This window comes from Sus scrofa, chromosome 15 (assembly GCF_000003025.6).
Source record: "Sus scrofa isolate TJ Tabasco breed Duroc chromosome 15, Sscrofa11.1, whole genome shotgun sequence".
Classification (NCBI taxonomy): Eukaryota; Metazoa; Chordata; class Mammalia; order Artiodactyla; family Suidae; genus Sus; species Sus scrofa.
The window spans coordinates 115,872,329-115,899,553 of NC_010457.5; the positions used below are offsets into that span (position 1 = coordinate 115,872,329).

The window sequence follows — 27,225 nt, forward strand, 5'->3', positions numbered from 1 at the left end:
AGGGTAGTCTCTGATTTCCTCTTTGATTGCTTCATTGGCCCATTGATTTTTTTTTTTTTTTTACATTTGAAGTAGTAGTTCTCTTCCCCATTCTTTACTAGTTGCCTTCAAGTGGGATGTAATTTTCACTGTATTAGTTTTAAAAGTAAGACTTTAGGATATAATTGTAAAAGCAATATTTTTATATAACTTCTGTCCTTTAAGCTGCTTAGTGGAGATTATCTGTTGTCATCGGGTGAAAATTCTGTGCAGGCTTCATTGATATTTATTAGTTAATTCTATGTTGACCTTAAGTTTTAAAACATAAACCTCAGATCAATAAAGATATTCAGCATTGTGTAGTATCAAAGCTCCACATTTGATACAAATTAAATCCTCTCCCATTCTTTCAAAAGCTGGGCCTTCTTTGGGCTAGATACTTTCAGGAGTAAGGGGTGGTGGTAGTAGTGGTGTGTGATTTTCCTTTTTTTTTTTCCTATCTAGTTAGTTAACTAGCAAGGTTGAAATTAGAAAAAGGAGGAGGATTTCCTGTCATGGCTCAGTGGTTAACGTGAGCATCCGTAAGGATGTGGGTTCATCCCTGGCCTCGTTCAGTGGGTTAAGGACCATGCGTTGCCTTGAGCTGTGACCCCTAATCTGGGAATCTCCATATGCAGTGGGTGTGGCCCTAAAAAAAAAAAAAAAAAAAAAAAAAAAAAAAAAGGATGAAAATGGAGTTCCTGTTGTGGCTAAGCAAAATGAATCTGACTTGTATTCATGAGCTTGCGGTTTCGATCCCTGGCATTGCTCAGTGCTTAAGGATCTGGCATTGCCCTGAGCTGTGGTATAGGTCGAAGACATGGCTTGGATCTGGCGTTGCTGTAACTGTGGCATAGGCCGGTTCCATAGCTCCGATTTGACCCCTAGCCTGGATGCCATGGGTGAGGCCTTAAAAAGACCAAAAAAAGAAAAAAAAAAAAAAAAAAAAAAAAAGAAAAGAAAGAGAAAAAGAAGGAACTATGAACTATAAAGGGAATAGAAAAGTTGTTCTTTGATTCAAACTACAGTATAGTGGCTTATGGTTCTTGAACCTGGTAGATACGAAAAGCTATTACCCTCATGGACACTTTCATGGGCTCTTTAGACACCCCTACCAACTCTACTGAGGAAGTTCCTTATCTGGAGCAGTACTTCCCCTTGGGTCAACCTCCATATTCTCCCTGGTGGTATACTTCATAGTTTCTTCTGCTTGGGTCTTTTTTTTCTGTCAAGCTGCCCTCTTAGTTGAATTTGTTATTTTGAAAATTTGATTCATCATTTCTAAGATTTCTTTCTTTTCTTTTTTTTTTTTTTTTTTTTTTTTTTTTTTTGTCCTATTTCCAGGCTAGGGGTCGAATCGGAGTTGTAGCCGCTGGCCTACGCCAGAGCCACAGCAACGCAGGATCTGAGCTGAGTCTTCGACCTACACCACAGTTCATGGCAACGCCAGATCCTTAACCCACTGAGCAAGGCCAGGGATCAAACCCACAATCTCATGGTTCCTAGTCAGATTCGTTAACCACTGAGCCACGACAGGAATTCCCTCTAAGATTTATTTCTTATTCTCCAATTAATCCTTTCTCATAGATGTCTATTGTGTCTTCATTGATGTTATATTTACTTCAGTCTCCTTGAAGTAGAGAGACTTTTTTTAAAACAAAAAAGAATTTCTGCTCCCTGAATATTTTTCTCTGTTTTCTCCAGAGTCTGTTTATCTTTATCCTTATATTTTATTTCATTTGTTATAGTTATTTCTTCAAATGACTACAGATCAATGGTTGAGTGTTTATATTCATGACTTCCAGACTAGATTAGGTTATAAAGTTGTTTCAGGTCAGTAGTTAAAGATATTCAGTTCCCTGTCATCATCAAAACTCCAAACTGTCATGAGTTTCTTCGACATTGAAAGATGTGTAAAGGCTGACTGTGGGCTCTTGATAAATGAGTAAGAGTCAGCTGCCAGGAACATTGGAGCAGAGCAGGCAGGAAGGCTGGGCAGGCTGCAGCTCCAACAGTAGCCAAATGAATACAGAAATTTTGGAACATTAGAATTAAAACACATTAGCATATTTTACTGAAGCTGCCTTTCCTTTCCCTTACCCCCAGCCTCAGATCCTACCATTTTTCTCCAGTGGCAAAGTGCCAGATCTTGTGTGTGTGAGGAGTGCTCTGGTGTCACTCCAAGCTTTGCTTTCCCTCCAGTCCCAACACATATGTGTACATCTCTTAAGATAGTTTGCCTGCTTTCATTAGAGATAGATTCTAGGGTTTTAGTCTATATGCAAAAGCTTTATCATGTGTTCTCTATATAAAAGTGAAGAAGAAATAAGGTAGGAGGAACTTTTATTCACTTTTGCAAAATTTAAAAACAGTTAATTAATGACTTTTTCTGATGTTTCGCCTTTTCATTCAGGCAGAATGAGGAAAACATTTAGGGTTTAAATCAGAAAAGAACTGCTTTAATCATTTGAACAAAATAACACGTGGAATTGGTTCCATAGGTTATATGTTTTTGCTGGAAACCATTTTTTAAAGTTTTTTAAAGTTATTATCAAGGAAATATTGATACTTTTTATCCACATGGATAAGAACTGAGGCTATATTGGGAAGGGTATGTAAACACTGCAATACAACAAAATTTTCAGTATATTTTATATCATACATTTATACATCAAATTGAGAAATAAATACTATTATGTTTAGAAATATTCCTGTTATCTTTATACTTAACTAAAATCTAAGAATCTTATTAAAGGATAAATTAAAAAGCCTATAATAAAATTTGTAGATTATGCAATTTGTAGATTATGATTAAACAGCTGGTTTAGTAATATCAGAGCTTATTATAAGAAAAACTTTAGATAAATTTTAGATGTTTCCCTTAAAATAACTTTCAATTGCAATTAACAATATATGTTACATTTAAAAAATCATTTAATTTTATTAATCAGTAATACATGTAATATAGGAATGACTTTTCAAAACCCAGCTTATACTACCAATATAGCCATTAAAATAGCTCCTTTCTCATAAGCTGTGGGAGAGTTTTCATATGCTATTGATTAATTTTTTTATTTGTCCTTTAATCATAACTTCTTTTAGGTCTTTAGAAATTGTGTGTGGGTGAGTTTATCTTTTGTTAAGGGAGAAAAGTTATGTTATTTTTTGTCCTGAGTTTAATACTTTTATAATTTATTCTTGTATGAGTTACCTATCACAGTCTAGTTTCCTTCAGCATAGCTTCTATTAACATACTGTAGCATATACTTTAGCAGAAACTGTTTTAATAGAGTATGAATTATTTTGAAGCCTATTCTCTGTGTCAAATCCAGATCTACCACTTACTACCTATACAAATCTGGGCAAATTACCTAACTTGTATGCTGTATAAACTAGGAAGGATTACCTAACCTGTATCTTTATAAATTAGGAAGAATGATATGTGTGTCAAAGGGTTTTTGTCATGATTCAATGAAATATCATATGTAATATATCTAGACCAGTGCCTGTTAGAACTCAAACCCATGAAAGGGTAGTATTTCTGTACAAAGAGTTATTTATCAGGAGAAGATAAATAAAAATTAATTGCTAATATTGCTTTATTCTTTTAAACATGAGTAGGTAACACTGAATAGAAGTATATTAAGACTTCTAGATTATTACCCTTTAACCATCTTTGTCATTTTATTATATGGTAACCTGTATATATTTTAGCAGTAGCTTTCATTGATTGTAAGCATGGTTTCCCTGTTTCAGATTATATCCACACTGAGATATGTACATTAAAGCATTTTGGTGGTTAATTTTGACTTTCTTATTGTTTGCATGTTTCTTGTTATTTGTTTGAAAGTGCTACTATGCTTATAAAATTCTACACAACTCTCGACTTCATTAGGGGCTATTTTATATTTTGATTCACTTAGTGAAAACATGACATCTTATGTAATATCTTTATCCTATATGTTGGTGTTTCTATAAAATAGTTTATAGTTTAAGTATAGCAATATGAAAATGTGAATTAAGGTCCCCTTACCTCTGATGTATCAGTGCATGTCATCACCTTGTGGTATTCCACACTGATGCTAATGGTGCACTTCAAGAGCGATTAAACGCACTTACATGCAGATACCTTGCTTTATTACAGTGAGTTTAGTCGCAGTTAATAGAGTAGTCACGAATACTGCTAAGCAATTATTACTACTATTTTTTGCCCAAAGTAATTCTTTGAGCAAAAAATTCTGCTCAGAATTCTGATTCTGGTATCAGCTAAGGATCTGGTTGTCATTTTGCCAATAATTATGAATATGACATTAAGATGTTAAATCATTCTATTTAGCATCCTTAAAGTTGCAGAAAAGGAAATTAGTTTTGCATTATTTTTAGAGTTTAGAAATAAGGAACATATTAAAAAGTCTAAAATCCTGTGCAAATGGGAATTTTAATGCCTTTAATTTGATAATAATGTTGAATAACTATCTTCAACAGTTGCAATAATTCATTAAAAATCCCAGATGAAATATATTAATCAAAATATTTATTCATAATATCATGCCATGTTAAATACATAAGGATTAAGCCAACCTGTTTATAATTCTGTTCTGAGTAGAAAATCAAATAAATAGAAATACATTATTACACTAAATATATTCTGCCTTACATAAAAAGAAGTAAATAATAATAACAAAAAAGTAATTAAGAAATACTAATTATCTGTTTTTTAACTCTATTTGAATTATGCATAAGCATGAATGATTTAGAAAATACAAAAATGAAATTGCAATGAAAAATACTTAGGATTTTACAACATTTTGAAAACTTCAGTCAATATCAGTATCTATGATGTTTGTATTTTAAAATTACACTTTATGAAAAATTGTAGATTTATGTATTAAAGATACCACAATTTAAAATATAAATGTGGGGAGTTCTCATTGTGGCACAGTGGAAACAAATCTGATCAGTATCCATGAGGATGCAGGTTCCATCCCTGGCCTCACTCAGTGGGTTGGGGATCTGCTGTTGCTGTGAGCTGTGATGTAGGTCACAGATGTGGCTCAGATCTTGTGTTGCTGTAGCTGTAGGCCAGCAGCTGTAGCTCTAATTCGACTTCTAGCCTGGAAACTTCCATGTGCCATGGGTGCAAAAAAAATATATATATATGCATATATTATATATATGTATAAATGTGTTCAAGTTATATTTCCTTAATTTAAATATACTATGAGTAAATTTAACTATAATAAACATATAAATTGCATATTATCTACATTTACATAAATATGTAAATAACATAACTGCAAGTTATATACTATATATGTAGTGTTATACAATTTGCTTTTTTCTTTTGGTCTTTTGTCTTTTTTTTTTTGTTGTTGTTGTTGTTGTTGCTATTTCTTGGGCCGCTCCCGGCATATGGAGGTTCCAGGCTAGGGTTGAATCGGAGCTGTAGCCACCGGCCTACCCAGAGCCACAGCAACGCGGATCCGAGCCGCGTCTGCAACCTACACCACAGCTCACGGCAACGCCGGATCGTTAACCCACTGAGCAAGGCAGGGATCGAACCCGCAACCTCATGGTTCCTAGTCGGATTCGTTAACCACTGCGCCACGACGGGAACTCCGCTTTTTTCTTTTGGTATCTTGTTTCTAAGTCTTTTCCCTGTTCTTCTATGTAGCTGTAATTCATTTCACACATATACTTTCCTGTTCAGTTATTCATGGATGTTCAGGTTGTTTCAAACTCTTGGTTCAATAACCAGTGATGCCATGAGAATTCTTGTACACGCATTTCCAGGTGCACAGAGGCAAGTTTTTCTGTAGCATATTAATCTAAGACTAGAATTGCTGGAGAGATAAGGATTTTACTAGATGGTGTCATGTTTTTTTCGAATTAGTTGGACATGTCTACAAACCCATGCGTGGTTTCTATTATTCTGTGTCCTTTCCGGAACTTGGTATTGGGCTCTTTGTTTTTGCCAGTCTAATGAGTAAAATATGTTACCTTATGGATCTTAATTTTTACTTTTCTTGTTAATAATTAAATTGAATATGCTTTCTTTCGTTTATAGGAAATTCATGTTAGCTTCTTCGAAGTGTTTGTTCATATATTTTGCCTATTTTTCTGTTAGTTTCTTGATCTTTGAAGAGTAATTTGCAATATATTTTAGGTTCTAATTCCTTGATCAGATGCATGAATTTATATATTTTAACCTAGACAGTGACTTATGTTTTCTGTTTGTTTATAGCGTCTTTTAATGAATATAAGTTCTTCATTTTGTTATGTTCTTACACATTAAATACACACTATTTTAATTTTTAACTTCATTTTTTTTGCTTTATAAGGGCTGCACCCACGGCATAGGGAAGTTCCCAGGCTAGGTGTTGAATCAGATCTACAGGTGCTGGCCTATGCCATAGCCACTGCCAGCCTCTGCCACAGCCACAGCAACATGGGATCTGAGCCACATCTGCGACCTACACCACAGCTCAGGGCAATTCCTAATTCTTAACCCACCGAGCAAGGCCAGGGATCAAACTCACATCCTCATGGATCCTAGTCGGGTTCGTTAACCACTGAGCCAAGAAGGGAACTCCTCAATTTTTATTTTTAAAGGAGTAACCCAGAAAAAAGTTCTTCATTTTACTGTAGTCAAATTTCTTTTATGGTGACCCTTACTGTCCCGTGTTTAAGAGATCTTTCCTAACCCGAGATTAGAATGCTTTGCTGGAGTATTTTCTTTTAGTATTTTCGTTGTTTTTTTTTTTTTTTTTCTTTATCAAATATTTGCATATAATTCATGAAAATATAGACATTTTCTTACATAAATACAATGTAATTTTTAAAATCAATAAATTAACATTGATTTAGTACTCTCATTTAATCTACAGTATTTATTTAAAATTTTGTGTTCCACTAATGTCTCTAATTTTTTTAAACCCAACGTTTTTATTTTGAGGTAGTTGCAGAGTCACATTCAGTTGTAAGAAATAATACAGAGAGACCTCCTATGCTCTTTAGCTACTTTCCTTCAGTGGTAACATTTTGTAAAAGTAAAGTACAATATCACAATCCCATATTGAAGTGATACAGTCAAGGTGTAGAATAGTTGCATCACCAAAAGGATCCCTGGTATTACTATTTTATAGTCATATTCACTTTCCAATACTCCACTTCTCTAGTCCCTAACCCTAGACAGCCACTAATCTCTTTTTCAAATCTATAGTGTTGTCATTTCAAGATTGTTATTGAAAATGGAATCATAAATATTTAACTTTTGGGGGTTGACTTTTATACTCAGCATCATTCCCTTGAAATTCATCCAAGCTGTTGCATGGATTAATAGTTAGTTTTCTTGCTGTGTAGTTATTAATTATTTTTCAAATATTTGATAGAATTCTCCAAATACCATTTGGGCTTGATGATTTCTTTTTGGGGAGATTTTAAATTATAATTTTAGTTTTTTAAATAGTTATAGGGATATGTTTATTATTTCATTTCAATTGAGTTTAAGTAGTTTGTGATTTTTGAAATTGTTAAATTTATGACAATAAATTTGCATAAAGTTGTTCATAACATTCCCTTATTATACTTTTAATAGCCATATGATCTACAGTGAGAGCCTTTATTCTAGTATGCTTGATATTTTTTTGTTTATATCTTTTCCCTTTTTTTTTTTTTTTGTCAATCTTGCTGGATAGAGTTTTATCACTTTTACTGACTCAAAAATAACTACCTTTTTGTTTCATGATTTTCTAAATTGTTTTCGTATTTTCAATTTCATTGATTTCTGCTTTTAAGTTTATTATTTCCTTTATTCTTCGTCCAGCTTTGAGTTTCGTATGTTCTTTTTTTCAACATTTTTGAATTAGAAACTCAAATTATTGACTTGAGATAATAATTACTCTTTTGTAATGTAAGCATAAAAGTGCTGTAAATGGCCCTCTCAACACTGCTTTAGCTGCATACCACTTATTTTGATATGTTACTTTCATTTTCATTCAGTTCTATGTATTTTGTTTCTATTTTATTTGAGATTTCCTCTTTGACCTATGGATTATTTAGAAGTGTGTTGTTTAATTTCCATATGGTTAAGAGATTTTCTTGTTTTCTTTTGTTATTGATTTCTGGTTTGATTTGGTTATGGTCAGAGAATTCACTACCTTTTGTTTTTCGATTAGGAGTCTGACCTGAGTTAAACTTATGTTTGGGAGATAGAAGTAAAATATCCTCCTGCTGTGCTGTTCCTTCAGTTTTGGTATCTTGAACTAGTTAACCTTATTTCCAAATTTTGAAGTTCTACTTTCATTGTGTCTTGTACTATTTTCATGGCCTATAGTTCTTAGTAGGAAAGAGTAGGGGAAGAAATAAGTGTCCTCTATCTTATCTCAATGGGATGTCTCATCATAAAATTGTACTTTCCAATTGTAGTATTGAAATTGCCCCAAAATTGAATTCAAATTCATTTACCTTGAAATTGAATTTTCTTTATGTGGAGTATAGTTAAGAATCAAGTTTCACTTGCTTTCACTTAAATAATTGCTTATCCAAGCACAGTTTATTATACAGTTTTTCTTTTTCTCAGTGGTCTGCAAGTACCAGATCTGTCATTTAACTAGTCTCTGTGTATACTTGGGTTTGCTTTTGGACGTTATGCTCCATTGGTCAATTTGTTTAGTTCTGTGTCAGAACCATATTTTTTTGAGTAAATGTGAGTTGTAGTGTGTAAGTTTAAGGTATGTAGTGTTTTACTTTGATACGTTTATGTATTTTAATTTGTCAAGATTGTGGTAATTATCACATTACATTATTATACTACAATATTATTGTCTATTTTAATTATACTATGCGTTAGATCTCTATGACTTATTTACTACTTATTATATAAATTTGTATCCTTAAACATCATAGCTTATTCCACCTCCCATCTAAGAGTAGCCACCATATTCTCCATTTTTTTTTAAAGTGTAACTTTTTTAGATTCCACATATAAGTGATATTCATTTAGTATACTGTGCTTTAAAATATAACAGTTTTTAGTAAGTATATCTTAGGTCAATTCCCTCAGCGTTATTCTTGTTATTCAGAAGTATTTTAGCTATTCTATAATTCTCCATAAATTTTTAAATGGGCTTGCTAAATTCCTAAAAAATTTTTTCTTGAGAACATTATTAGCATAGTTTTGGTTTTCTAGATTGATGGAGAGATAACTAGCATCTTTATGATATTGAGTCCTTCAGTGCATGAATAAACATGGTTTACCTCCCCATTTATTTGGATTTTACAAAATGCCTTTCAGATAACATTTTTATACTTCTTTCATATAGATATTGTACATGTTTTTGTTAAGTATAATTCTAAGTACCTTATAATTTTTGCTATTGTAAATGATATTTACAAGTAGTTTAAATAACTTGTCCCTTTGTCGGCTTTGAGGCCTCCTTCAACAGAAGCCAAGAGGGTGCCTGTGAGCTCAGTGCAAGATCAGCCCTCTGTCCAACTCCACACCTCCATCATCAGGAGTGGAGAGGGAACTCTAAAACTCGGAATAAGATCACACCTCCGCAGGACATCACTGGCAGGAGACAACAGAGTGCCCAAGTGCTCAGAATAAGACCACCCATCTACCAGTCTTCGTGCCTCTGTCAGCGGGAGCCAAAGGGGAGAATCTGAGCAACACTTGTTTCTGGCCTCTTCCCCAGTCTTTTTCTTCAGCACCTGTTTTATTTTGTTCTTTTTAGTCTTCATAAAGAGCCTAGAACGCCTAGTTCATCATTTATTCCAGAACTCTAATCCTCCTTGAGGCTCCTCATGTCACTTTTTCTGACCCAATCTCTTCTTCTCCTTTCCTGACTCCCGAATCTTTTTCTCTGGAACTCAGGATCATTGATGAGCACAGTCCTCTGTATTATCAACTTCTACTGTGAATGTTCCGTTCACTTTCTGTGCTAATTAAAATTTAGCTTTTCCCTGCTTATAGTTCTTCCTGATGTGAGGAAGATTCTGGTAAATGTTTAATAATCAGCTCTTTTTGGGGAAAAAGCCTTGATTTGTAGTATTTCTCAGTTTCTGTGCTATGAATACTTATGCCATAGCCATTCAAACTACCGTCTTACTTCACCAAAGGTGAAATTGAGAAGAGATGTCTGTGGTCAGCTCCTCTGAGACAGCTCTGGCATACCATGACCTAAAGCCGTCAGGGGTACTCCACTCTGCTTCCACTCAACCGTAGTACTGGACTTAGAGGTCCCGTACTTGTCCCCTTTGCTCTCCGTGCTACTTTCACTCTCTTCTCCTACCTCATTCATGAGTCCACCTTGCCTTAAATCTCACATCATCAGATTATCTCACTCAATAGTAACTATGTATTACAGGCACTTCTCAGATTATTTATTTATTTATTTTTTTGGTTAAAAAAATCACCATGACATCATCACTTTTGTAAAAATCATTCCTGCCGTAATTCTTATTTATAAATTGACGTGGATGATCCTTCTAACACTTTGAACTTTTATTCCTCAGCATCCTCTCATTTAAGAGATCCTGTTCTCCATCCATTCTCAGCCACTTGCTTCACTTTTGGCCTTGTTATTACCAGTAACTCATAATTTTTCATATCCTCTGCTATTTGCTCCTCATATCCCCAACCTCTTTGTTGAGGTGTTCTGGAGCGAAGTTCTGGGACATCTTCTCTTTGGTGCTGTTACTCCCTAGATCATCTCACCCAGACTCATGGCTTTAAATTAAATTACCTGTATATTAGTGACTCATTAATTTGTGCCTTCAGCTGAGATCTCTTTTCTGTACTCTAGTTTATATATCCAACTGCTTATTTGTACCTTGCCATTAGACATCGGTTCCCCATTAAAGCTCTATCTCCTTCAATATCCTTATCTTAATTAACAGAAACTCTGCCCTTCCAGTTCCCTAACCAAAAATCTCTGGAGTTATCTTTAAGTCATTTATCTTTTACACATTTTGCATCAGATATGAAAAGAAATTATTTTGGTTCCATCTTTAAAAAATATCCACTCTTCCATCTTTTTTTTTTTTTTCTCTTATCATCTAGCCTGAATTATTGCAATAGCCTCCTAACTGATCTTTCCATTTTTTTTTTCTTTATTTTCCTCCAGGCTTCTTTGAACACAGCAGCACTCTAGCTACTCTGATCCTCTTAAAACATAAATCTACCATAACGTTTCTCTGTTGAAAACTTTCTGGTGGCTTCCTGTCCTTTCCAGAGCTATAGGAGAACTTATAGAGTCTGTGGCCATATGTAGTGTAGCCCTTTTTTTTGTATCTCTCTGACCTCATTTCCAGCTACTCTCCCATCTTTCACTCAGTTGCAGCCACACCAGCCTTTTCCTTGTTTGTAAAACACTCCAGGCATGCCCTGCTTTCAGGCTTTTGCACTTGAGGTTTTCTCTGCCTGAGTTGTCTTCCTTCAGATATCTGAATGGCTCATCCTCTCAAACTCCTTTAAAACTTTAATTAAATTTCTCCTATTACAGAGACCTTCCGTAGCCACCCAATCTAAAATTTAATGCTTCCCCTCATTCCCTTTTCTTTCCTAGATCTCTTTCCTCCTTTGATTTTTTTTTTCCACTTAAGATCTCTTACATATCTTTCTCCTACATCCTATGTTTTACTTATTAACTTGTCTGTTGTATCTCTTCTGCACTAGAATGTAAGCTCCATGGGAGCAGGAATATTTATCTGCTTTATTCATTGCTATATCCTCAGTCTGGCCAATTGTAAGTATTCCATAAATATTCATGTTTGAATGAATGAATAACTGAAAACTGCGCATTCTATTGGTTGCTGTCATATAGAAATAAAATCGATTACTCTGAGTTGCTCTTAAATACAGGGACCTTTGCTAAACTCTCTATTGTAAATTTAGCAAGGTCCCTATATTTAAATTTCATTCTCTCTCTTTGGGCTGATCTTACTAAAGCTGGCATCGTATGAATAATGATATTATCTATGAACAATATAGCTGTGATTTTTTTCTTCTCTAATCCCGGAAAATTTTATTTCTATTTCTTATCTTCGTGCATTGTCTAGGACCTCTATATAAATTGAAAGGGTTGGAATAGGCACTCTTATCCTGTTTTTTTATTTTGGAGGGAATGCTTCTGATGGTTCAACACGAGAAATAATGTTTGTTTTAAATCTTTGGTAGGTATTCCTTATTGGGTTAAAAGTATTTCCTTTATGTGCACATATGCTAAGTTTGTGTTTTATCCTGAATTAGTATTAATTGTTTTATCATAAATGAATGGCAAGTTTTAAAATCATATTTAAGTGTTAATCTTTTATTTTTATGATAAATGAATATTGAATTTTCTGCTTTTGAGATTATTTTCTTCATTAACATTTTAATGTGGAAAATGACATTATGGATTTTGTAATGTAACATTTTCTTTCATTCTTGGAATAAAACTAACATACATCATGTATTATGATTTGTATATCACTGGATCTAGTGCACTGTTTTTTTCTAGGATGCTTATTTCAATTTCATGAATAAAACTGGCCTTTAATTTTCCTTTTTAGGCATTGCCTTTTTATAATTTTGATATCATTAATGAGTTGTGGAATATTCCCTCTTTTTCTCTTCTTTGAAAGAGTTTTTATAATATGGAAGACCTGTGCTTTAAATGTCTGAGTAGAAATCTTAGGTTAAACTAATAGGAGCTGCTATATATTTCTGGGAATATTTTATATTATGAATTCAGATTTTTTAATGTAATAGAACTGTAGAGGTTATTTCTTCTTGAATCAATTTTGGTAAGTTTCAAAGTAATATATTTACATGAAGATGACCATTTTGTCCAAGTTCTAAATTTACCAACATTAAAATATTTGTAGCATTTTTATCAATGAATAAATCTCTCTAATCTCTAATGAATCTATAGTGATATTGTCTTTTTATATTTGACATCTCTTTATCTTCTTCCCTCTTTAGAGTTCTCTCTTCCAAATTCTCCCCACCTTTCATCTGTCTTCTTGAATTTTATTGGTATTTTCAACGATCTAACTTTTGAGTTTTAAATTCTCTATTATATGTCTTTTCTTTTCATTACTTTGTGCTTTCATTGCTATAATTTCCTTCTGTCTACACTCTTTGGTATTGTTCTTTGTTTCTTTTTCCACTTCTTAAGTAGGAGTCATAGTTTATTAATTTTTGACCTTTTCACCATTCTAAATCTTTAACACCATAGATTTTCCCCTAGATTCTATTTTAAGTTCATCCTGCAGGTTTGTATATAGCAGCTTAATTTTTATTCAGTCTTAAGTGTTTTAAGATTTTCATTATGTTTTCTTTTTTTTGATGGTTTATTTAGAGGATATTTTCAAATTTACCTGTGCATGTATTTGAAGTTATCTTTTTTGGCTGTTATATGTTTCTAGTTGAAATAAATTATGGTCAGAATGCATAATTTGTACAAAAGAAATTACTGAAAAATGTTGGGAGTTTCTGTGGCAGAAATCGCTAGTTTTCCAGCAAAATATCTTTTCTTTATTTTATAGTTTTCATCATGTGGCTAGTCATGTAGTTAGACCTTTTATTTCTCAACCTCCTTTATACCTATGTGTGACCAAACACTAAATTTTGCCAGTGGAATGTGCACTTGGTGTGTGACTATTAAGTTATTTTTCAGAAATGTTTGTACCTTCCCCTCATTTTCAAGGAAGGTACTACTTTGATCATTAATACAGAGCTTAATTATGTACTTGTTTTGGCCAATCATAACCTGATTCTCTAACATAACAGGATTGTATGTGCTGCACATTTTGGTTTGCTCTCCTGTACCTCTGCCATGGACATTGGAAAAACAGGTCTCAACTAGTCTGTGGTTCAGTGAAAGACATAAGGATCAGTGCTGTCATAACTAGGTTCCATCCGTATCAGCTGACCTCCATCTGACCCACAAGCCAGATTTAAATGCTTCTTCTTATATACCACTGACAGACTGTGATTCTTATTATATTACACTGATACATGACCCAGTCCCTAAAGGAGCATCAGGCTTGAACTGTTTTATACTCATTTTTCTTCAATTTGTATGGAACAAGGGTATGCCTGTAACCCATCTTTGACCGTTTAGACAGACAGATCAAGACAGTGTCCTAATGGATGAACAAAAGGGAAAGGAATCCTGGTCCATCATGCTCAGCTGTGGATCAACTTTTTTTTTTTTTTTTTTTTGTATTTTTAGGGTCACACTTGCAGCATATGGAGGTTCCCAGGCTAGAGGTCCCAATTGGAGTGTAGCCACCGGCCTGTGCCACAGCCACAGCAATGTGGGATCTGAGCTGCATCTGTGACCTACACCACAGGTCACGGCAACTCTGGATCCTTAACCCACTGAGCAAGGCCTCCAACCCATGTCCTCATGGATACTAGTCAGGTTGGTTAACCTCTGAACCAAGATGGGTACTCCCAACTTTGATCACTTACTTTGGGAGAATTACTTTTGCGAGGATTATCTTCTATTTGTTTCAACCCACTCTTTTTCAAATATTTCTGTTTTATCAGATTAACTTTTATCCTCTTAGTAAAAATGCTTTATGTTCCATTTTTATTAAGTGTGTGTACTTCAGAAGAATGTGTATTTTCTAACTTTGGAGTTCAGAATTTCATATATATTTCAATAAGTTTTATTTTCATATATTCAGATCTTCTATATCTATATCTTGGGTAACATCAATACTTGAGTAAATTGATGGATTTTTCAGTCTTTTCCTACTCTTTAATCAATTTTTGCTTTATACCTTTTAAGCTATTTTAATAGATGCTAAGTTTAGAATTATATCAACTAGATGAATTGAAACATCATTTGTAATAATCTTTTCTTTCTCTTTTTTCTTTAAAAAATTTAAATACATTTTAAATCAAATTTAATACTATATTTTATGTCTAATATTTTTTTACACACATACATATATGGATTTATCTACATATTATTCATGTAATTTTTCTGACTTTTTTAAGATTTCATCTTTGCCCTCCCTTTTTTTTTGTCCAGGAGTTTCACCATAATAGATATATTTTTTAGTTTATCTCATGGATATGTTATGATTCCTATGTTTGGGTAGCAGGTGTTTTTTTTCGTTTTGTTTTTTCACTTTTCAAATTTCCCATTCATTACTGCAGTGAGTTTTACTTTTCCTTCATTTTAAAAAATTTATTCCTTCCATGTCTATAATTAGGTGTAGGTTATACTGTATCATTCTATCTTCCATACTTAAACCCCTTTTATATTTTTTATATTCTTCTTTCCTTGTGCTGCATTCTTAGAATGTCTTCATTCTTATCTTCTAATTCTCTGTATTTATCAATCTTTTTTAATCCATCCTTTGTGTTTTTATATGTGAACAAATTTGTCTTTTACTTTTAAAGGCTACATTTGGTTAAGACCATATTTCATAATTCTTGATAATTTCTTGTTGCTTGCATTTGCTTGTGTATACTTTTAATTTATTTAAACAATTTCTATGATTTTATGTCTTTGTTTTATGACTAGCCTACAGCTTAGTTTCTAGATTGCAGTTCTATTTCAGCATTTGTCATCATGGCAATACATTTTTTTGTATGTGCTTACTGTTTATAACTCATATGTTAATTAGCTATTTTCCCTTGAATTTGCCTTCTTCAACTTCTCTTGAGTGTAACAATGCAATAAAATTATGATTTACTTGGATTTTGGTTGTTTTTCAACGGAGGAATCCTTCAGAAGATGTAGTTTAATATATTGCTGAGTCCAGTATTTAATTTTAGCAATCAAGATTCCCATTCTGCATGTCTTTGGAATAACATTATACTAATTGGAATTAAACTATTTTATACTCAGTGGATAAACTGAACTATTGATTAGAATTGCCCTGGAAAAGATGAGAAAGAAAAGGATGGGTTTGGGAAGTGCATTTACTTGGTTAATATAGGAATTGTAGGTATTGAAGTAATGTGAAAAAGGAACTTTAGATTTGAATAACTAATGGAGGTATAAGGTGAAATAAAATTATGAGTAATCACAAGGGAGGTTTAAGTTCCTTTTTTTAATCAATAGCCCAAAATAGTGGATTAGTATGTGTATAGCATATGTTAATACATATATTTGTATATAATGGATTACTATATATAGCATTTTTAATCTTTTTCAATAGTCTCCCATTTTTCAGTTTTTTTTCTACTTCTTATTATGAATCAGACAGTAGAGATTTAGTAGTTGAAGAAAAGGCTGCTCTGACTTTATCCTTTCATTCATTCTCATTGTGGGAGGCCGTGGGAAGGAATGGAGGATACCAAGGAAGATGAGAGAATACCAGTTCTGAGGATTTCTGATGCTAGAGTAAATGATTTTTATCCTTAGGAAGAAGAGTAATATTATTTCACTTGTTTTTAAACTTCTAACTTTGGGATATTAATGCACATTATTTTATTTAGCCATATATTAATGTTTATAATTTATATTTAGGTGATTTATGGGATAATTTTATAAACCAGAATAACTCAAAACATTGGATTTTAATTACATAAAATATACATTATAATTACCTTATTTGGATTGAAGAGTATTATGTTATACAGAAAAATCTTGAGTTTAGAAATCATATATACCTTAGCATTGTTGCTCTCAGCACCTCACTAAACCTTTAAGAATCAAAATTTTATCGTTTTTATGCCCTTAATAAATCCTAGCCTACTTTCCATATTAACTTCTCTAAGTTACTTAGAGAGTGACATCTGGAAGCACTAATACTTATTTTTATTTTGGCTCTTTACTTTCCACTAGTTTATTCCCTTCCCTACTGGCCTCCAGACTCACCCTTTTTTGGAGAAGGGCTAGTAGCTAAAGTCTGAGATTGATACTACATCACAATGAGATTGTGGAATAAAAAGGAAACACCATGCATAAAATGTAAGAGTAGGAAAAAAATATCTTAACAAGAGGACGTAGATCCAAGAAGGTGAGGTAAACAATAGTGTCACAAAGAATAAATTAGAAGGTTAATTAAAAGTTATTATTAAATTGATATTTTTAAAGATCTAGAGTATTAGGCTTACAGTACTGGGTTCATAAATATCTGTAATATGAGGATCTTTTCAATCTATGATATCAGATACTATTGGGTTATCTTGGATAATGCTGTTAATTAATATGTTGATACAAGAGTGTTAATGATTTTACTGAAGCATAAAAGAACAGGTTAATATTGTTACCATTCTTATTGCATTTTCTTAAGTATGTATTCTAGAAAAAAATGCTATGCTCTTCTACAGAAGCTCATACACATACTATACACTATACTGAAATGTTCCTATGTTTGTAGTGCTATCCATAAGATTATGTACTATTTCCAAATTTTTGGAGTATAAGGTTGTTGAAATATTGTTCCAATAGTGGATAAAATATCCAATAATGGTTTTTATTCCTAGGAAAATTATTGTTGTGTCTGTGTGTATATGTATTTATGTGTGTATGTAGATACTAACTAAAACACTTGAGCACATAGTATGCTAGGTATTGTACTAGGTGTATTTTATATATATTTCCTAACTTAATTTGTCATATTGAAAATTTAACAACTTTCTTAAAATTATAAAGAAAATTACATATACTATTCAAAGTTATTTACTTTTTTTTTAAAGTATGATTTAAAAAGATTAATTTTAGGAGTTCCCATCGTGGCTTAGTGGTTAACGAAATCCGACTAGGAACCATGAGGTTGCGGGTTCGATCCCTGGCCTTGCTCAGTGGGTTAAGGATCCAGCGTTGCCCTGAACTGTGGTGTAGGTTGCAGATGTGGCTTGGATCCTGTGTTGCTGTGGCTCTGGCGTAGGAACCCCTAGCCTGGGAACCTCCATATGCCATGGGAGTGGCCCTAGAAATGGCAAAAGACAAATAAATAAATAAATAAATAAATAAATAAATAAATAAATAAATAAAAATAAAAAGATTAGTTTTAAAACTAGGTACTTATAGCAGCAAATTCATTTATAATTAAGGTTTCTGATAAATTAGGTTGTTTAAAAAGGATGCTTGAGAGTGAGCTGAAAGATGACAGGGTAAATTAATACAACAGGAACATGTGGTACTCCAAATATCATTCTTCAGTTTCTGGAAGTGTCTCTTAAATATTACCTGGGGGAAAAGACTACCATGTAACAAATTTGACAGTCCTGAGACTGTTGTCCTGTGAGGAAGCTTGCCATATGAAGAGTCCACATAGAGAAAAGAGATAAAGAGGCTAGGCCAGCTGTGCAGCCATCCCATTTGAGGTAGCCAGACATGTGATTGAAGAAGCCTTCTTGAACATTCAGCCAGTCAAGGCCTAAAATAACTCCAGCCCCAAATGCAGTCTGATTATAACTCCAAAAGACACACAGCATGAGCGCCAACCCACCTGAGTCCAGTCAGCCATAAGCAATGATAATACATGGTTGTTTTAAACCAGTAAGTTTAGGGGGGTTTGTTAACATAACAAGGTAATTGTAGTAATTATGAGTACATAGAAAATATTTTGTTAGCATTTGTGAGAGAAAGAATCAGTCTCTATCACTTCAACCTAAAGCAGCAACCTTTCATTGTGGTCATTTTCAAGGGAAGAATATTTACTATTCATGAGGCAATCCCATTCACTTCAGGGTAGAAAGTCAGGTATCTGCTTTATTTTGTTCTACAGACTCTGCTCCCAGCCTCCCTTAGATTTATCTCTAAGATACACAGAATATGCCTACCACTGCTTTTTACTAAAGCTCTTCAGATATTCAATTATATGTGCCTCTGTATCATTTCAGCTTTATTTTGCAGTATCTTCCTAAGACCTTTAACAGTTTCTATACTTTCTGGAGCCCCATTAGGATATTCAAAAATACTGTTGGTTTAACAAGTCCAAGCACACAGTACAGTGGAACTCTAAGGTACAAATCAGTCATTACTGGGTGCTTTGTTATGGGATTTTAGTGTGCATTTTTTCTTTAATTTACTCGAACCTAGATAATCATTGAAATTGTGGTACATTGCAGATTGCTCTATATCATTTAGGATTGGGAATTTTTCTACCTTAATATCTTTTCTTTGAGCAAAGGCAGTATTCTTTAATTGTTCCCTTAGGTGTTAAACATTTTGATTATTGTAATATATACACATGCTCTTAGAACTTTAAATTTCTAGAAATACCAAAGGAGGGAAAATATGCTTAATTTAAAATTGATTACTTGGCAATAACTTTTTTTAATCTAGTTCATCTAATGGTATGAAAATTTAGGAAGCGCTCTTGAATTAATTTTTTATTGCAGAAAATGTATAATTTTCATTTCTTTATAAATGTATTTAATTTTTAGCTTAAATTATATTTTAAATATGAAGGTCATTTTGTGGGGTTTTTTTAATTATGAATTTTGGGGTTTTAAAACTCATTTTAAAACAGTAAAATTAATATAAAAATGAAGTGTTCGTGGACAATTATTTTTCTCCCTATCAAAACTATCACATTAGCTTGACAAAAAAAGTGATAAATTTCCAGTCTTGCGACATACTCCTAATACAAAAATTTAAGCATTTTGCCTTCACTAGGAAGCCAAGACAGTTTGATTTATGTTTAATATCAAATAAATAAGAAATAATAACTGTTTGACCTAGATCCTTCTAAATGATGAATGAAAACGTCAAGTTCTAATTTATTTGTACGTCATGTACTATATTTGTGTATAACTAGCTGATGCCACTGTTCCGTTCTTGGTGGAGTGTTCTGTATGATTTTGTAATGCGGTAAATAAAAGTACACTTGACTAAGAATCTGGTGACAGTTTTTTTACTAAGACGTGTTTGTAGGTTTTGACAACAATCTCTTAGGAGCCTATGTCTTTGTTAAACAAAATGTTTTTGGTTTGTATCTTTTTTCCTCACTTTAAATGATTCATTTTTCCTATAGTTAAAAATCTTAAGGTTAATGTTATCTAGTTTAATTTAACTAATAATTTTTCTTATATTTTAATTAATATATTATCTTTTATTAGTATATTAGATAACTAAATAGCAAATTTAATATTCAGGTAACATCTACTCATAATACAGAAAATTGTTATATTATCTAATAAAGTTCGACATCAATTTAATGGCTCTAAGATAGATTTTCAGTATTTTTGAGACAATTTTTTTAGAGCAGCTTCAGGCACACAGCAAATTGAGAAGAAGGTACACAGATTTTTCATATAACCTTTCCCCCAAAACACGCATAGCCTCCTCCATTATCATCATCTCCCACCAGAATAGTACATTCATTACAATTGATGAAATTTTGTTGGCCTGTCATAATCGTCAAAGTTCATAGTTTACATTTGGTTCACCTTTGGTGTTATACATTACAGAGGTTGAACAAAAATATAATGAAATGTATCCATCATTATAGTATCATACAGAATATTTTTACTACCTTAGAAATCCTCTGTGTATCACCTTTTCATCTCTCCCTATCCCTATCCCCAGCTCCAGGTAGCCACTGATCTTCTTCCTGTTACTATAGTTTTGCCTTTTCCAGAATGTCATGTAGTTGCAACTGTATCGCTTGTAGCCTTTTTATTTTTATCTTTTGCTTTTTAGGGCCACACCCACGGGATATGGAGATCCCCAGGATAAGTGTTGAATCAGAGCCATGGCCCTTGGCCTCCGTCACAGCCACAGCAACGCAGGATCTCAGCAGCATCTGCGACCTACACCACAGCTCACGGCAACCCTGGATCCTTAACCCCCTGAGAAGGGCCAGGGATTGAACCTGTTTCCCTGTGGATCCTTGTCGGGTTCGTTACCACTGAGCCACGACAGGCAATCCCAAGCTTGTAGCCTTTTTAGATTGCTTTCTTTCACTTAGTAATATGCATTTCCTCCATGCATATTACTTGGTTAAATAACTTATTTTTAGTGCTGAGTATCACTCCATTGTCTGGATGTACCACAGTTTATTTGTCCAGTCACCTACTGAAGGACATCTCAGTTGCTTCCAAGTTTTGGCAGTTATGCACAAAGCTACTATAAACATCTCTGTTCTGGTTTTTGTGTTGCTATTTGTTTTCAACACTTTTGAATAAAAAATGGTTACCCAAATGTCCAAGGGATGTGATTGCTGAATTGTATATTAAGACTTTGTTTAGTTTTGTAAGAATCTGCCAAAATATTTTCTAAAGTGGCTGTAGTATACTACATTCCCACCAGATTGTTTGCTTCACGAACTTACCAGCATTTAGTGTTGTCAGTGTTCTGGATTTTAACTGTTTAAATTAGTGTGCAGTGGTATCTCGTTGTTTTAATTTGCATTTTTCTGATGGCATATGATGTGGAGTTTTTTTTCATATTTTTATTTGCACTCTGTCTATCTCATTTTGTGTGGGATTTGTTAAGGTCTTTGGTAATTTTTTTAACTGGGTTGTTGGATTTTTTATAAAGTTCAAGAGTTCTTTGTATATTTTGGATGACAGTCTTTTATAAAATGTATGCTTTCAAATATCTGCTACCAGTCAGTGGCTTGTGTTACTCTCTTCTCCTTGTCTTTTGCAGAGCAGAAGCTTTTAGATTTAATGAAATCTAGTTTATCAATTTTTTTCTCTCATTGATCATGCTTTTGATACTGCATATAAAAATGCATATAATACTCTAGGTCATCTGCGTTTTCTCCTGTGTTATTTTGTTAGAAGTTTTATAGTTTTGTGTTTTACATTTAAGTCTGTGACCCATTTTGAATTAAGTTTTCTGAAGGGTGTAATGTCTTTGTCTAGATACGTTTTTGGTGGATGTCGAGTTTTTTCAGCACCGTTTGTTGAAAAGACTATCTTTGCTTCATGGTATTTGCCTTTGCTGTTTTATAAGAAATCAATTAACTATATTCATGTGGATCTATTTCTAGGATCTTTATTTTGTTTCATTCATCTATTTATTCTTTTGTGAATACTATACTGTCTTACTGTACTTTATAGTGTGTTGAAGATGTGTAATGTCAGTCTTTCAACTTTGTTTTCTTCTTCAATGGTATGTAGCTACTCTGCATTTTTTGTAGCTCTATATTTATTTTAGAATTAGTGCTTCAGTAACTACAAATTACCTTGCCTGGATTTTACTTAGCATTGCACTAAATCTATAGATTAATTTATAAAAAATTGACATTTTGATGATATTTAGTAATCCTATTCATGAACATGGAATATCTCTCTATATATATATTGTTCTTTGATTTTTGTTTATCAGTTTTGTAGTTTTCCTGATGTAGATCTTGTACATCTTTAGTTTGATTTATACCTAAGCATTTCATTTTCAGGGGTGCTAATGTAAATATAATATCTTTAATTTCAAATTTTACTTGTCCATTTTTGTTATATAGGAAAGTTATTGTCTTTTGTGTATTAATCTTGTGTCCTGAAATCTTGCTATAATTGCTTATTAGTTCCAACAGTTTTCTTTTTTTGGTCAATTTTTATGCCTTATCTGCATAGACAGTCATCTGTGAACAAAGACAGTTTTATTTATTCCTTCTCAATCTCTATATCCTTTATTTCTTTTTCTCACCTAACTGTATTAGCAAAGACTTACACTGTGATGTTGAAAAGAATGATGAGACAGGACATCCTTGCCTTGTTTCTATTTTTAGTAGGAAAGCTTTGAGTCTCTCACTATTAAGCATGATATGAACTAGAAGTGTTTTGTAGCTCTCCCTCTATTCCCAGTTTACCAAGTTAGGTAGTCTCCCTCTATTAGTTCACTGAGAGTTTTTTTTTTATCATGATTGGATGTTATTTTTTCAGTTGCTTTTTATGCATCTACTCATTCATGTGTGATATGATATTTTTCTTTTTAGCCTGTTGATGTGCTGGGTTACATTGATTGATTTTTTGATGTTGAACCAACCTTTTGTATCTGGAATAAATCCCACTTGATTATGATGTGTAATCCTTTTTATGCATTATTATATTTAATTTGCTAATATTTTTGGAAGATTTTCATGTCTATATTCACTAGAGATATTGGTCTGTACTTTGGCTGTAGTTTTTTTCTGGTTTTATTGTTAGGGCAGTGCTGGACTTGTATATGGCTTAGGAAGTATTCCCTCCGCATATATCCTCTGAAAAAGATCATAGATAATGGATGTAATTTATTCCTTAAATTTTGGTGGAATTCACCAGTGAACTCATCTGGGCCTGGTGCTTTGTGGTTTGGAAAGTTATTAATTATTGATTTAATCTCTTTAATAGATTTAAGTCTATTCAGATTGTCTATTTCTTTGAGTGAGTTTTGGCAGATTATGTCATTCAAATAATTGTTCCATGTTCTAGGTTTTTCATTTTATGGGTGTAGATTTGTTCCTTTTTTACCCATTTACTCATTACCCATTTACTGCCCATGTCACTTGTAATGATGCCCCTATTTCATTTCCAATGTTAGTATTGTGGCTTCTGTCTTAGTTAGCATGACTAAAGGATTGTCAATTTTATTGATCCTTTTAAAGAATCCTTTTTTAGTTTTATTGATTTTCTCTATTGGTTTCCTTTACAATTTCAGTAATCTCTGCTCTAATTCTTATTTCTTTTCTTCTACTTACTTTGGATTTAATTTGATCTTTTTTTTTCTAATTTCCTAAAGTACATATATTTAGATGATTCATTTTAGATTTCTCAGTTTTTAAATTTATTTATTTATTTATTTATTTATTTATTTATTTACTTATTTTTTGGCCCCATCTGTAGCCAGGCTGGTCTGAAAATTCCCAGGCCAGGGATCTAACTTACTTCACAAGAATGACCTGAGCCATTGCAGTGACCATGCTGGATCCTTAATCCACTGAGCCATTAAGGAACTCATCTTTTTTTAATACATGCATTCATTGCTATAAATTCCCTTCTATGCATTGCTTTCACTGCATCTGACAGGTTTTGAAAGTTGTATTTTAATTTTCATTTGGTTCAAAATATTTTTAAAATTCTCTGAGTATTGTTTTTCTTTGACTCCTGTTAATTTAGAAGTGTGTTGTTTAATCTCCATGTAATTTTGGATTTTCCAGATTACTAAATTTTTTTGGAAGTCATACTGTGTGCTGACTGACTTTGGCAATGAATAAACCAAAACTCAGTTCCTGCCTATTTATGGCATAGATTCTAAGCCTTTAGAATCTAGCAGTTGGGAGAAAAATAATGCAAAGCAATTGTTAAAACTTCTCTGATGAGAGCAGTATAGACTTTAAAGAAGTGCAGAGAAGCATGTACTTAATCTTTTTTTCGGGGGGAGATAACTCCCTTCTGTATCAGTGACATCCAAGCTGAAGCTTGAGGGGATAAAGAAGAGGAGAAGCTCTAGTGGCACGTGCAAAGATCTGGGAATCAGCCCAAAGCTTTTCACTGTGGCCATGGAAGCATTCAAAGGACATGCAATGCCCATAGCTGACCTGGGCCAGGCCGTGGAATCCTTTTGAAGTCGTAACAAAGAGTTGGAACTTTTTCCTAAGGTAACCCTTCAGGCTCCCACTGAAGAGGTTGTGCTTATAAACTTTGTGCCTGAAAAGAAATTGAGAGAAACTCATGTTGGCTCAGTGGTTAACAAACCCGACTAGTATCCATGAGGATGAAGGTTCAATCCCTGGCCTAGCTCAGTGATCTACAGCTACATTTCAGTCCCTAGCCTGGAAACTTCCATATGCTGCAGGTATGGCCCTAAAAAGACAAAAGACAGAAACAAAAATCATTTTAAAAAGTTGAAATGAAGCAAAACTTGAAGCATGATGCCAGGTCAGGGATAAATCCAGTGATCTCGGTGAGAGAGAAAGACAGTTTAGCTAGAAAAGTTAACAGGGTAGTGAGGGAATGGCATGGACAGATTTGTTGATTAAGCAAACTGGTGGATATTGGTGGTTGATTCCTTTTGTAGTGTGTGAGAGCAAGAGAAGAAACAATGTTTTTGCCTTGATCAGCAGGATTGATGGTGTTCTCATTCTTTGGAATAGAAGACAAGATGAGAGTAAGTTTCTGCTGAATATTAAATATTGTACATATTCTAAAGAATATTAGTTCATTTTTGACATGATGAAATTTGGATGTCTGAGGTACATCTAACTAAAACTGCCTAGTTGACTATTATACACATGGGACTGCACTTTAGGATAATAGAGAAACTAACCTTAGGATCTATATGGTATGAGAAAATGAAGGGTCTTTTGTTGTGAGATGGTGGGGCCTTTGAGAGGAGATCCAGTTTCAATTAAGGCAGGAAAATGAAGGCAGTGCTTTATGAACATGTTGAGGCTATTAGGGTAGTTTGTTTACTGTAAGATAGGATGGACCTGAACACGCAGTGAAAAGGAGTGACTACACTTAGAGTGGGGTAAATATGCGAAGATGAGAGAGAGTAGAAGGCCAGAAGGGGCACATCTTGTATGGTCACCTGCCTGAGCAGGACATCATGCACAGTGAGTTTATTGGCCTGAAAGTGCCAAAAAAAAAAAAAAAAAAAAATCAGTCCCAGAAGACCTTGTTTGAGAGGGATGGGGGTGGGGTTGGGAGAGACTATAGGTCCTCTCGGGAGTCTGAATATATTTCCAAAGTCCTGGTCTGTGGTAAAGGAGGAGACTTCAAATATAGCCTAATTCTGTTACCCACACATGGATTGTCTGTGAGCCACAGGCTGCTGTTTACACAAACACTCAGAATGCATGAGAGACCAGATTTTTGGGTGATGAGGCCCAGAGGTATTGTGCCAGTGTTTGTCATCTTGCTTTTAGGAACCAAAAGTAGGGCATAAACCAATTGGTTATTGGAAAACCAAATGAGTTTTAACTCCACCCCAGTGTATTGTGTGTGGTCTACTCATGGAGTTATGAGGACAGCATACCACAACACTTGAAGTTTTAGATAGCATTACTTTTTTCCATACCATGGCACTCTGATAAAATACTTGTATGGCTCACTGAGGTAAACAGACAAGGCTTTTCACTGGGGGAAGAAACCAGACATTGGACTCAGGCATCCCTACTCCTCTCCTGGCTGCCCTGGGGTCTGAAAAGTATCAATATTTTGGGTGTAGCCATAACCCATTTGTGGCAAACCAATTGGGAAGCTCTGTTTCAGGAGGTACCAAAATGAGTTAGAGGTAACACTGTATCTATCCTTAGGGTACTTGGTGTTCTAGGGAAAGGAACATACCTGTGTACCACAGTGATTTACCAAGATGATAAAAAGTTATGATTTCCAGGAGAAAGATGTTAATATAGTGCCATGACTAGTAAGAGAAGGAGAAGATATGCCAAGGTTTATATTTTTTAAAATTTTATGGCTGCTCCTGTGGCATATAAAGTTCCTTGACCAGGGATTTAATCCAAGCCACAGCTGTGGCAGCAATGGATCCTTCAACTCTGCACAGTCCTTAATCCACTATGCCTCAGTGGTAACTCCTCCCCAGTATTCCTAAAGTCCTTAGATGATAATCCTTCTTCTTTCTTCTACTGAAGTCCATGGGACAGTAAGTCATGTAGGGCCCATAAATATCATGAGCTCAGAATATCTGATTTGGAGTCAAGGCTGTTATAAAAGTCAGGGTTTTTTGACAACTGCCTAGTGATTTTTGCTTCCACATATTCACATAATTTGCTTTCGTAATATCTCATATAGAGAAGATAATATTAAGTATCTAAGAAATTACAGTTGTGAAATATATATTACATGGTGAAATACACGTGTTTTTCTCCTTTTTGAACTATAGTGTTCTCACTGTGACATGGTCACATACAAATATTGAATGGTTATAGCTTGTTTTATGAAAAACTATGTACTTGTTGACATATCTGTAAATTAATTTTGGTAAATCATGACATTATCTATGACTTAAATAGCTGTAGTTTTCATAATAGAAAATAATGTATTATTAAAAAATTCAGAAATTATAGGAAATAAAGAAAATCATAATAAACTAAATCATATACAATCTTATTTCGAGGGAGTCACTGTTATTATTTAAAGAATAGTTTTTTATTTTGTTGACAGTACATAGTTGACAAATAGTTGACAAAAATACATTGTTACATGCGTTATTTATGTATTTGCTTGTTATTGGGTTTGCAAAATGAGACCCTAGTATGCATAATTTGGGAACTTATCTTTTTCGCTTGTCATGTTCCACCTGAATACACATATAACTTGATTCATCATTTAAACCAAAAATCTTTACTGCC

General features: G+C 33.5%; 1 protein-coding gene across 11 annotated transcripts in view; it reads left to right on the forward strand.

Moving 5' to 3' along the window:
- SPAG16 (sperm associated antigen 16) overlaps positions 1-27,225 on the forward strand; it is a 951,825-nt gene that overhangs the window by 63,177 nt on the left and 861,423 nt on the right. For 2 of the 11 annotated variants that reach the window (XM_021076088.1, XM_021076091.1), the window contains one exon: positions 9,451-15,725. The exons of 7 other annotated variants lie outside the window; for them this stretch is intronic. In XM_021076088.1, coding sequence (XP_020931747.1) covers positions 9,451-9,687 — 237 coding nt within the window. In that variant the 3' untranslated portion in view covers positions 9,688-15,725. Of the gene's footprint in view, positions 1-9,450; positions 15,726-27,225 lie in introns of those variants that run through there. 2 more of the 11 variants (XM_021076090.1, XM_021076095.1) reach the window with 2 other exon arrangements.